At 38.6% G+C, this 12,795-nt stretch overlaps 1 protein-coding gene across 1 annotated transcript; it reads left to right on the plus strand.

Annotated features, from left to right (window-relative positions):
* The first annotated feature begins 4,822 nt into the window (after positions 1 to 4,822).
* LOC108235634 (PAK4-inhibitor inka1) lies at positions 4,823 to 7,690 on the plus strand. Its single transcript, XM_017415755.3, has 3 exons — positions 4,823 to 4,975; positions 5,068 to 5,107; positions 6,314 to 7,690. Exons 2-3 carry the CDS (start codon positions 5,105 to 5,107, stop codon positions 7,295 to 7,297), a joined length of 987 nt encoding a protein of 328 aa, XP_017271244.1. The 5' UTR covers positions 4,823 to 4,975; positions 5,068 to 5,104; the 3' UTR covers positions 7,298 to 7,690.
* The last annotated feature ends 5,105 nt before the right edge of the window (positions 7,691 to 12,795 follow it).

The raw sequence follows: 12,795 nt of genomic DNA on the forward strand, positions 1-12,795 counted from the left end.
GCTGATCCAGCCGCTTGTATTGTTAACTCTTTGGGCTTCAACCACAAAAAAAAGAAAGAAAAAAACTGAAAATAAGAGAAAAAAAAGAAAAAAAATCATTTATTCTATTTTTGTTCATTTTTTTTTCTTCTTTACTTTCAATTACTAGAGAATGGAAAGGATACCTTTTTATATAAATGCATAAATTTTACTTTTAGATTCTATTTAGATTCCAAAATGTTCAGCTTTTAATCATGTGAAACTTTTTTTTTTTTCTTTTAAAACAATAAAGCAAAGGCGTGAACATAAATAAGATTGATAGAAGAAAAAGTGCTTCTTTTTTTAAATAATGTTTACATCGGATGATCATTCATAGCCAAACCTTGTATTGTTCTGCATGACTCCACATGACCAATATCAGCTCTGTAATCTGCACAAATTATCTAACATTCCTACAAAATGATTGCAAAAATAAAAACCAGAAAAAATTACTTCACCATGAACGGGGGGGAGGAGGCGGGTGGGATCTGACAAAATTCTAACATATATTTAAAGTATGTGTGTATCTAACATTCTGTCACTTTTTATAGTACCATTCTGTGTCTTTTGCAGTTTGTATGTGCCTTTTACTTTTGTTTACAGCCACGTCTTAGATATGCTTTCAGTACTGTTTGTCCTACTGTGCGATTGAACTATTATTTTTTTTGTTTGTTTGTTTTTTTTTTTTTTCACAGCCTAGAACCTATGAATATATAGTGATTTATTAATGAGAGACGAAAATCTAATTCAGAAGAAAAAAAAGGTTAGTGTTTTTGGGTAATATTAAAAACTGCTTTCAAAGTACTTTTATGATTTAATTTAAATAAAAGTAGAAATCACTCTTGCATATTGTTTTTCCGTCTCTTTGTTGCACGTATGTTTTCCCTCGGCGTTGTGTTTATTAATGTGGTCAGTTCTTGGAATTGAACAGCCTCGTTACGGCTGCTTTTAGGTGTACACAGACCGCCTTGAAGATTTACAAAACAAACAGTTGTGGCTGAAAATGTCACGATTTTACAATATGAGAGCAGTTGTTTCAGGGTTTTTTGGCTGATTTCAGTCGGTGTATAAACTGCTAAATTATGGAATAAAATGCCATCTTACCAAATAAGATTAGCCACAATAAACTATTGATCACACTGGATCCAGCCCTGACTGGTCCGTCTGGCTGATACCAGCACAGGAGGAGGAGGGCAGAAAAAATAATTATTTATAAATAATTAAAAAATTTCAGCTTTTGACTCACAAAATAAATGTTGCAGATTCATGACTCTGACTGCTGCTTGTTGAAACAAACAAACATTGTTAATAAGCCATTTGATAATGAGCCTTACCATTTTACACGTGTATATGTTTATATATGTTTATATACATATAATTATTTTATGACAGCTGTTTGTAACAATTAACGGTCAATATGTCACTGCACAGATCTTCTCAAGACCCTCCACCTGTATTATGACTCTCAGTGGGTCCCAGTCCCGACAAGGAACTCCAGTTAACTTTCAGCCATTTTTAAACTGTTTTAAAATGTTTGGATTATTGTTCTCTTTAATGCAGCCAGCATGTAGTTTCCACAGACACATACCACCCTCTGCTGGACACTGCTTCAGTTGGCATTTCATGAAGACTGTCCCACATCTACTGGACGCTTCTCTTCTTTGGGAGCTGCATCAAATGATTTCTGTCACTGTAATAAGTTAGTAGCACCGAGAACTTTGGATTTGCTCATTTAAATTGATTTGAGGTGAACATTGATGCTTGTACACCTTTAAGAGAAAACTTAGAAAGAAGCATTAGTTGGGCAAGACATTAGAGGATCCATCTGTTTAATTTGAAGTGTCTGAATTTAAATGTGAAATGTAGATTTATGCCTGAGCATGTTTTATTTGGACTTGAAATGCTCTTTGGTTTGAGTGGTGTTGATGGTGTTGGGGAGGAGGAAGCAGCTGCTCTGGTTAGTTAATGATAGCTGTGACTGTAATCTTCATGGGTCATAAAAAATGTCTTATAGGCTTTTTACTCTCTGTAAGTTAGGAGACAATGCATGAATAGAGAAGCTCCTTAGCTTCTAAAGCATTTTCTCACACAAACCTTACAATTTAAAATTATTTGAACAATGGTAGATCTATGCGACTTTTATTTTTAATTTATTTTTGTAATGACCAAACCTATTTTTTTTCCCCTATGCAAGTAAATCCAATATAACATCCAGGATCCAGGACTGATAACCAGCTCTTTATCAAGTCCTGAGCTGCACTTGATTTAATCAAGTCAAGTTTCTCTAGAGGGCGCTGCAGCTCTTTGTCTGAACTTTATGGAAGCTCACCCCTTGAGTATAATATTTCAGTATGCGTGTACCCAGGAATAGAAAAAAAAAAAGATGTTCATCTAGGCTTTTACAAAACTCATACAGGTCTGTCTGTATGACTACTGTTGATGCGATCGGTTTTTGAAAAATGGATTAGATGCTGTACATCAGGTTATTTTAATCAATAAATAATTGTTCATCCAGTGCAGACATACAGGAAGAGTCTGCCTTTAACCTTTAAGGATGTAGGTCAGTCTAAAACACTAATTGATGTAAATAGATTTGCTTGTGCTTTTAACTCATCACACCTGAGCACTCAATCTGGGGGAAAAAAAATCACTACATTTTGGACAAAACTAAAACTGTCCCATCCTGAACAATAAGAAAGAAGATCAGCAGTCCATCTCTGCCCTCTGCTTGTGTGGATTTGTTCAAGTACCAACTTGTACCATTAACCCGTGGAGGCATCAAGAAAGCAGGAATGAAAATGTTGAAAAATTAAAATAATCACAGTTCCATTAGAAGCCCTCGCCCCCTATGTGTAATTACCCAATTCATGGTTATGGGCTGGTTGACTGTAAAGAAGAGGGCTTTTAGGAGCACCAAATGGGCTTCTCCCTTTTATGGCGACATACTGTTGCCATGAGAGACGGCTTCATCTACAGACTGCACTCTGTCAGGTGATTATAATGGGCTTTGTGTGATGAAAACATGTACTATACGTTTTTCCTTCTCATTTGTATGTAGCACAAAAACAGAACCGTCATAGGGAGTGCAAAAAAAAAAAGATTTGTTCGTAGATGGGCTGCACCCATTAGAGAGAAATTGTCCCATTTCAATGAGTCTGGCACTGATGGGTTGTATTTACATGATAATCTGTGTTTGCAGGTCACATGGGTTTAGCAGGACATGTCCTCAGCGTTTTACATGTTAATGCTCAACTTGGTGTGAGGACAAATCTGCAACTAAACAGCAGGTCATCAGGCCTGGAGTACTCCCCATACAGTAAGGAACTAAAACATTCCTCTTTACCTTGTCAGATTTGCATAAACATTTAGTCTCTGGATATTGTCTGACGACCGTTCATGGTTACAGTTCAGTGCTCATTTGTGGTGCAGATTATTCTATTTGCATTGGTGGCACTTGGGTACACTCAGTGGTTTACAAAAAGCCACCAGCAGGACAAAAAGATTCAACTGGCTAAAATGATGATCAGGTAAAACAAAGTGTTTGAGTTTTGGGTTTGAGCCAAGATGGCTATTTTAAAAAGAACAGACGGCAACTGAAACATAACATAACTTTACATAAATGTACCAAATGGCGTCCATCTAACATGGACTTTAAACATATTTATAGCCATAATAATGAAGGCATAATGTTCAAATTTATGCACTATGTGAATAAACCTTCAGTGACAGAATGATACTAATAACACGAGGAGCAAACACATTGACCAGTTCACAGTAGGAGGCTGTCAACCTGTTAGTTTCCTCTGACTTTCACAAGATAATTAAACATGTTCGACACATTTGATGCAACTTACTGAGGGGAGAAAACAATGTACAGTTTTGCACACATGTCATTGACCCATTAAGATAAGGCCATCTGTATAAACAACAAAAAAAAGACAATTGTTTCTGTTAACAATGAGAATTAGAAGTCAAGATTTTCCTTGGATTTAAAAATAATAAAGGTTAAAGTAAACAAACATTTCTCTAGTAAGCCACAAATATATATTTAATAAACTGGATAATTCTTTCTGTTTAAATACAGAATGAACTTTCACAGGCATATGTAGTCCATAGTTTAAATTTTATCAAAGGGGGTATACCACAGGGATTTAGTTTTCCTTCTTTAATAGAGGTATCTTTTTGTTTTTCTCTAATGTAAAGTCAGGAGGTTATTATAGTTCTTTGAATTCAGAATGTCACAAACTAATAATGTTTTCTATGTAGTACTTATATAAAAACTAATGAATTGTTTTAGTTTTTCTGATCTTCTTTTCTTTTTTTTTCTTTCTTTGTTTCTTTGTGGGAGAAGGAGATGAATTTTCTTTTTTTATTTTTTTTGTAAAGGTTGCAGACACCTGTTGTAGGCAGTTATCGCTTGGAGTCCTGTCACATCACATGACTTCTCTAACTGAAGTGAAATTAGCTCTATGTAGTCCTCTCACTTTCATTTATTATTCCTACCAGCAGGTAAACTGTACTGTTATTAAAAAGCAGAGAAACCTGCCTACAGAACAGGGCGTTTTAGTTGTTGTTTTTTTTTTTTTTATCCAGCTCTGTGCAGAGATATCTTTTATGTCTATGGTTCTGTGTGCTTACACTGAGTGGAAACGACCAACACACACACACACACACACACCTACAACTACTGGATTCGCAAATGAGCTTCCTGCACGCTGATTGGCTGATTCAGACTCGAGCCGCCGTTCATTGGCCGTTGATAGAAAGGGGGCGGGGCGGGCAGGACTGGGACGTTCACTCAGCTTCACATCATCCTCAGGTCAGCTCATACAACCGGAGCACTGCACTCCATGAGGACCCAGACTCTTCAAAAACGCGACACCTCCTAACGAACCAGCACTTTTTCTATTTTTATGGAACATTTATCACGAGCTGAACTAAAGAAGTCACGTTTAGAGTAAGTGTTACCTGTTCTTGTTGTAATTTCTTTTTTGTTAGTAAATCTGTGTCAGTGTTTTAAACTTAGTCTTGCATTTGTCTTTTTTGCAGAAGGTGACTACTACAAATAAGAAGAAGGAAAACAAACATGGTGAGTTGACTTCATAATTGATGTATCCCTTTTAGCCTCTGTTTGCATTAAAGTAAACACTGATCTGTTTAGTTTATTGTGAACTGCACAGCTGTTATAGTTTTTGTGCATGTGGAGGCAACATCTGCCAACACTCTGCTCTGCAGGAGACTGAACATGGATGCTCTGAGCTTTGTCGAGTTTGGGTTTGTTCATAGGTTTCCCTGGCTTTTTCCCAACTTCGTGCAGCAAATGGAGATCCTTTTTATGAGTTGAAGTGCAGTTTACTCAATATATTTTGCATTACAATTGTTTTATCAGCAGCATATGTACAGATTTAAAGGTTTGTTGGTGCTTTGAGTCGCTTTAATGAGTCTTGATTTAGCTGAAGTCTATTGTTCTGCTGACTGATTTAATAGCAGTGGTAACTCAAGTTTTGTTTTTAAACGTACAATATAGAAGTGAGTTTCCCTCTCAACATGTTTCAGAAGACTAATGGGATGCATGTGAAATAGTTTCACATTGGTAAGAGTCAGAATTTTCTCTACCCTGTTGCAGAAAACGGGGCCTTGTTTTACTCGTGTTCTTAAACTTTCATACGCCCATTGTCCCATGATCTCCCCTGCCCTGTTTTGAGTTTGAGAGTAAACCAGCCTCACTCACTGGCTGCTCCTGACCAATCGGCTCTGCGAGTCGGAGAGGAAGCAGGGGTATTATATTCCTCCCGAGTGTCACTGCTTAGTTTCATTAGCAGGAATACTGCGCCAATAAAGAGGCAGGACCCGGAGAGCCGAATTAAGATCCCTTCGACCTTCCTTTGCATTCGCCTCACTGTGATATAATAAAGAAAAAAATACTTGAGGTTGAGCTCAACATCTGTCTGTGCTCTCCAGACAGATCCAGCCCTGAAACAATGAGAATAAGGCGTTCACTGGTGTGGTTGACTAAATTAACGGACAGATAAACAAGCCCTGTCATGAAATCTGCTGTCTTCTTTGAGCAGCAGGTCAGCGGGATTTAGGATTTCAATAGGAGAAAAGGTGTTGGCTTTGATTTGAACTTGCTCCAAACAAGTCTGAACCTGCCCACAAAGCAGTCTCCTTACTATTATTATTAAAGCCTTTTCGCAATACTTCTCCTGAAAGGTATAGAAAATTCCAGTAATCTGCCTCTGTAGGCTTTGTATAAGGACGTTTTGGATTGACTTTTCCTCTCTCGTTTCCCCAGCTTTGCTTACGTGATTCTGGCGGCTGCCTACAGGAGCAGATGCAGTACATGATGAGGTCCCTTCAAGACTTGAAGCATCTGCGGAAAACCTGCCCCGAAGCCAGGCACCCACTCGCCCCTCTTAAAGCCCAGCTCCCGGCTTTAGTGCGTCACTCCGCCTTGGCACGCGCTTGTCAGCAACGGGCGCTGCAGCGTGCGCGCCTGCGGATGTCCGATGCCAGCACGGCCAGCACCTACGATTCGGCGTGCTGCCTGGCTAGCCCTCTGGAGGAAGAAGACGAGGAGGAGGATGACGTCAGCAGCCGGCTGAGCCTCAGGCGAGATCTGCGCTCTCCCAGCAGTCAGAAGAGTTTGGAGTTTGACTCAGGCTACTCTGAAGCGTCCTGGCAGGACGATGGCATTGTCCTCAGGAGGACGAGGAATGTGCGTGTCTCATCCTCTGCCTGCCTGCGCACAAACAGAGCTCCGAGCGGTCGGATTCGGCCTAAATCCACTTCTGACGCCTGTCTGGAAACGTGGACTTCCTTTGAAGTCGGCGACCCAGGGGACTGGACAAACTCTCTATTAACCAGAGGGCGCAACCGCCAGCCTTTGGTTCTAGGTGACAACAGCTTTGCAGACCTCATACAGAACTGGATGGACTTACCAGATTGTCCTGAACCCACAGAACTGAAGTCCAATTCAAGACAAAAACTGGGAAGAGGCTTCTTTGGCAATATGAGGAGGAAGCTGACTGGTTTTTCAAAGAGCGTGGAGGACAAAGTGAGGATGAGGTCCACGGACTCTTCTCATGTTAACAGAACTGCCAACGCTTCGAAACGTCTGTCCTGTCCTGTTGTACCGTCACAGCCCAAAGTCCCGTTCTTCCATCAGTCCCACTCAGACATTAATCAGATGGACACAGACTTTTACCACTTTGCAACCATGATGAAGTCTGGAAGCCGACAACCAATTATATGCAAAGATATTATAGGTTACATCTGACAGAACTAAAACTGGAAACAGACCGGACAATCCTCAGAGTCACTTTATTTTTATATTATCGTTTTTTTCACCTTTTGTAGAGGATTGTTAGGCTCTCGGAAATAAAGATGTTCTCACAATTTAAACCCACATTCTTCTATTTATGTTATTAATATTTTGCATGTGACACAAAACGTATGTTAGCTAATTTAATTTTGAATCCAGCAAAGTTTCGTTACAGTGAGGCCGTGACTCATTAAAAGAAGCTTTTTTATGACTGAACGTGGATTCATCTGTTTTCTTTAGAAATGTAACACACAAGGTTATGTCTAACTGAGTCCGAAGCTGCCTGGTTCAGTGTAATTGTTTAATAAATGAGAGAAATCCAAATAAAGATGATATCGCACATCTGCAGATGTTTGACATTTTAATAATCTGTTTTCTGAGACATTTTATTAGATAACAGGGGGGGTTTAGTGTTTCTCCTAGGGGTCTGGTTTTCACTCAAGAAAAAGCTGAATCCTTCAGAGAGGCTATAAATGGGTTCAAGAAGGCTCTTTGCAGACCGGGACCAGAGGCTGTGTCAACACAGAGCACTGTGTGCTCGATGAGATAATTCTCCCGTGTGTGTCCAGTTGAAGGTGAAAGAGTCGAGGCAGCTGGTAGCAGATGTAGAAGTTTGCTTTGTGAAGCAGAACATCTTGCTAACAGTTCTCCACCTCATTTAACCCGGCGTCCGCTCCTGTTGTGGAACCAACTGAACCACACACATTGGCTAATGGTTCAATTAAGTTCTGGGCTCACCAAGGAACAAAAGGACAGAAAAGGGGTGGGTGCCTGTGCTGAGATAAGCTAACGATCAGTTCACCTTTGCCTTTACAAATTCACTTAGTTCATTAATTCTGGGCTGAAACGGAATGAGACAGTATAAAGATAAAAAACAGGAATTTCCCATGCTCCCCTCTGCAGCAAGTCTCACTAATCATTTGTTCTGATAAAGATATGGGACATTAGAAAAGAAAAACATATTTTTTAGACACTATAGTTAATCTGCGCTGCAACACTTAAGGCTAAACGCTGTTTTCACCTTTTCTGAGTTTGCTGTTTTACAGCCTTTCACGGTTGCCTTCAGCTGATTGCATCAACCACATGTATTGTCTTCTCTTGGTGAGCTCTCATTTATAAAAGTGAGAAGAGAAGACAACCAGCAATGGATCAATCATTTTTTTCAAACTCATCCCATCAGTTTGTAGCCAACAGAACTTCTGGAAATGAACATAAAATACTTTATTATGAAATAATGTAGTAAAACCTCAATGACAGGCACAAACATGCTTTTTAGGGATATAATGATTCAATAAGTGGTCGTATTTTGTGGAATTTCGTCAAGCTGACTAACGTTTTTGGTTCATTTCTCAGAAAAAAATGAAGAAATACGCACACAAATGAGTTTACTGTTAGTGACAAGAGTCCTCAGAGGGAAACCACCACATTTAGTCACCCCCATGAACAGTCATGGTAACAGCATAGGTTAATACTGATGTTCAGATAAAACTGCAGTAAGTCAGGTTTAAGTCATGCTGCAATGTTACATTTTAACCTTCAAAAATTTTAGGTAGCTTTTAGAAATACATGGACACACAGAAATCCTGTACATTTACTGAGGATGTAAATTCTTTAGGTAGACTTCGTCCACGCAGACACTTTGATGTCCCTTTTCTTATTTTTAAAAGCAGCATTTCAATCTCCTTTCGACAAAATAGTGTCCTCATTCATCAGGTAGTCACTGAACAAGTGTATCACGACAGTGTTGAAGTCCACCTAATAGCTTGTATTTAAAATCTAATGTTCCTGTTAAAAGGTGAATGATTTCTGCCTCCTCAGAGCCCGTGAGCAGTCCTATGAAAATAGATTACACATTTTATTCAGACTGACTACAAGTCCAGTTTGTTCATCAGTACAGAGTGGCTTAAAAATACCTCAATGGATAAAAGAGGACTTGTGGTTGCTGTCTTGTTCATAAAGTTAGACTCAGTTACACAACATAAAGATTACTCATCTGTTTGTAGTGCACATCACACTTTCTGGGTGGTCCAGCGTAACATGGTTGGCACAGAACATTTCTCCTGTTAATTAGAAGTTTAGCTTGGGGTTTTATTTGCGCTCCTCGCTATGAGCATGAACTTAAGCTCACTCATCCTCCTCTCTTGTCATTTGTGATGTAAATACAGTAAATGGACATTGTGATAAAGTCTGGCAAACCCCTCAGCTCTGTTGACCGACACATTCTCTAATTAGAGCTCAGATCTGCAAGACTAATAAGCTCTGAAGTCATATTTAGAGTTATTGCACTCCAGATTTTAAACTGTCCTTACATGTATCTGTGTTGGATGTTTTAAAGATCATTTATCAGGCTTTGATGGCCATACGAAGGATGGTGATGCTTTGAATGCAGAAGTTTGGAGTTATTCAGCTGGATATCACGGCTGCAATCAGAACTTGATGTTTTGTCTTCGTGTTTAACTCTTGACTGCCGTAATCTTTCACTGCACGTATGTCTGCTAAGAAGGGAAGGAAACAAAAGCTCCGGGAGAACACAGTTTGACCATTTTTTTTCTCAGAGAAATCAAAAGGTGGATAAAGATGGACAAAATGGGAGGAAAAACAATGAACTGTGATGGTGAAAGAAGTCCAGCCATTGTGCTTTAAAATGTCCTGGATGACTGACAGTCTACACCAACAATGAGTTGTGATGACTTTTAGTAGTTAGTTAAAACTCAACTTTTCTGGTTGTAGAATTGATCTTTTGACTTTTCACTTAAGTGAAAGGAAGTAACGACTCTTGTTTTCTTCAGCTGTAACTGATAAATATTTCATAGCTCTGTAAAAAAAAACGATTTTAATACACAACCTTGTGATTTTCTCAGTATTTTATAGAGTCTACAGGACCATTTTTGTAGCCAGTTTCTTTTTTTCAGAGAGCGGCTGACTCTGGTTATCATGGTCCATGACTGATTCAATGCATTATGAAACGGTTACTTAGAAATCAGAGCTGAATGGTATCACATGGAAAATTTGTTATGTTGCTGTAAGCATCTCTTCATGTGATGCTTCCAGAGACATCAGGCTTCCATTTAAGAGAGCAAGAAGCAAATAATGAGGATATCCAGCTACTTTAGGTGTTTTTACTTGCTTGGCTACAAACTGATTACTTAAAATAAAAAGATATATATTAAATGAAGGGGTTAGTCTCTACTTTGATTTACAGCCTTTAGCTGAGATCTGGTGCTGACAACAACACTGAGAATATCTTAAGTGAAATCCACTTATTTGCAATATAAATATCCCATAATCTGAGTACCGTTGCTGTAAGAATCACAGCACAGCACCAAAACACAGCACAGTATTAAAGTAAGCTCTCCAAATAAGTCAGGAAGAAGTTCTGCAGAGGTGTGCAGTGTTACAAAGAAATCTAATATATATTTTTTAAAAATCACCTTGTTTCAGAGTGCACCATTTATTAGTGAGATAATAGAGAGGTCACAGATTGTCCTGATGAAGCTGCAAAGTTTTTGTTAATGAAAGCACACCTAAAGCTTCACATGGATGAATGTGATGGAAAAGTAGTCATTGATTAAAAGGCACTGGAGATGCCAAAACTTGTGTAAGAAGCTCATCTCGACTAATGAGAGGAAAAAATAACTTTTTAGACTTTAAAGTAAAAAACAGTCAAGTGTAGCACCAACCTAATACTCTAAAAAACAACATCCTCAAAAGTGGAAGCACGAAGCATGGTGAAGGTAGGATCATGATTTGAAGATGTTTGTTTTATCAACAAGGCTTGAAAAAATTATCATAAAGGAAATTATTATGATTCAAAGTGAACAAAGACAAATTCTTGAGGTTCCCAGTCAGAATGCTAATGATTCCCAGATGCAAAAACAAACAAAACAGCAAAAACCAGTAAAATGGCCGAGGAAAGCTTTTAAACATCTTCATGATCTAGTCTGGTCTTTTTCAAATGTTCAGCTTCAGACCCAAAATAGCATTGTCAGAGATTTTCACACATTACAGTGTAATAATTTTAGTCCTTACAATTTTGTGCAAAAAATACAATACTAGCAATCATCCTCCTCGGAGGAGCTGCAGCTGTTTTGCCTTGAGGAATAAGCATAAATCTCTAGATGAGCCAAACTTTTAGAGATGCAGCCAAAAAAGACTTGCAGCTGTGATCAACACAGAATCTATTTAGTTAAAAATAAACCCATGCATGCTTCCTTTTTCTAACCCTATTTAAGCCAAAGGCACAGGATATAAACTGCATGAGGCTCTGCATAAATTCCATTGACCTGATTAATTGGAGGTCTTGTGTAGCTCAGAGTTTCCAAGCCTGTTTCAAAAAAATTAAACTGAAAGTGCATCATCACGCACAGCTGACACAGACAGTTGGATTGTATAACAGCTGTCCGCAGACGTTTCATCAAACAAAAAAACGTGAGAATTTATTTGGAGTTTTAAAACACTCGACTCGTGTATTGGCTTCGTGCCCGGCAGCTTCGGGCTCCCATATCTGTCACAGAAGCAGATGGTGATTAAAGGTCTGTCTGCTGCTGCGCAGCCATGAAAACGCTCTGTCACAGACAGAGTATCAGCTTTCTCAGGAGGAACCACTCAGACATGTAGACACACACACGCAGGCGCTTCTGATTAACTTATTAAAAGTGGAACAGGATGGGATGAAGAGTGAGGGGGTGTTTGGTCTAAGGTCTAGAAAAAGGCTGGATTTCATTAGCGTTCAAATGTTTTTTCTGTCCCCTACTGGCCAGAAAACATCAGGGTAAACAAAACTAGAAGAACATTCCATTTAATATTGCTAAAGATAGATTTGTAGCCACAAACTTTATTAAAAATAATCACTGCTCTAATCCTGTTCTGAAAATTAATTGTAAAATTACAAAATACTTGGCATTGAAGCGCTGCTAATGAATTACTAAACTGATCATTTCAAAAGCTATTCAATTACTTTAATTTAGATTTTTCACTAAGGACACGTTATAGTTATCTTTTAAAGGAAAATTAATGTACAAATATTTGTCTCGCGCTGTCCTTGCAGCTACGACTTAGCAAGTGATCGGAAAAGCATTATTTAGAAATCACACAGCTGCGTTCTTCTTCTGCTTATTATAAACCTGACTTTTTGGTTCATGGGAATCATAACAGTTGAGATGACACAGGCCAAACATCCCAGGAGACTTTGCTTTGGTTCTCATGGCCAAACAGAGGCCCTCAGGTCAGACCCTATTTCCTCTGTTAAGTGAAGCACATGGCTTTACAAGCAAACTCATAATATAAATAAGGACGCCTCATTAGAGGCTGAAAATGCAAACTATTAAGTGCTAATGTAAAAATGTTGCTGCTGTGATACTTTATGAGTGTAAGACCAGCTTCTTTAAAAACTGAACATGAGGAAAAGAGGTTTTATTTACATCAAACTCAAGGTAAAAGGATTATTTTAAGAC

The sequence above is a fragment of the Kryptolebias marmoratus genome, linkage group LG4, assembly GCF_001649575.2.
Source record: "Kryptolebias marmoratus isolate JLee-2015 linkage group LG4, ASM164957v2, whole genome shotgun sequence".
NCBI classification, from domain to species: domain Eukaryota; kingdom Metazoa; phylum Chordata; class Actinopteri; order Cyprinodontiformes; family Rivulidae; genus Kryptolebias; species Kryptolebias marmoratus.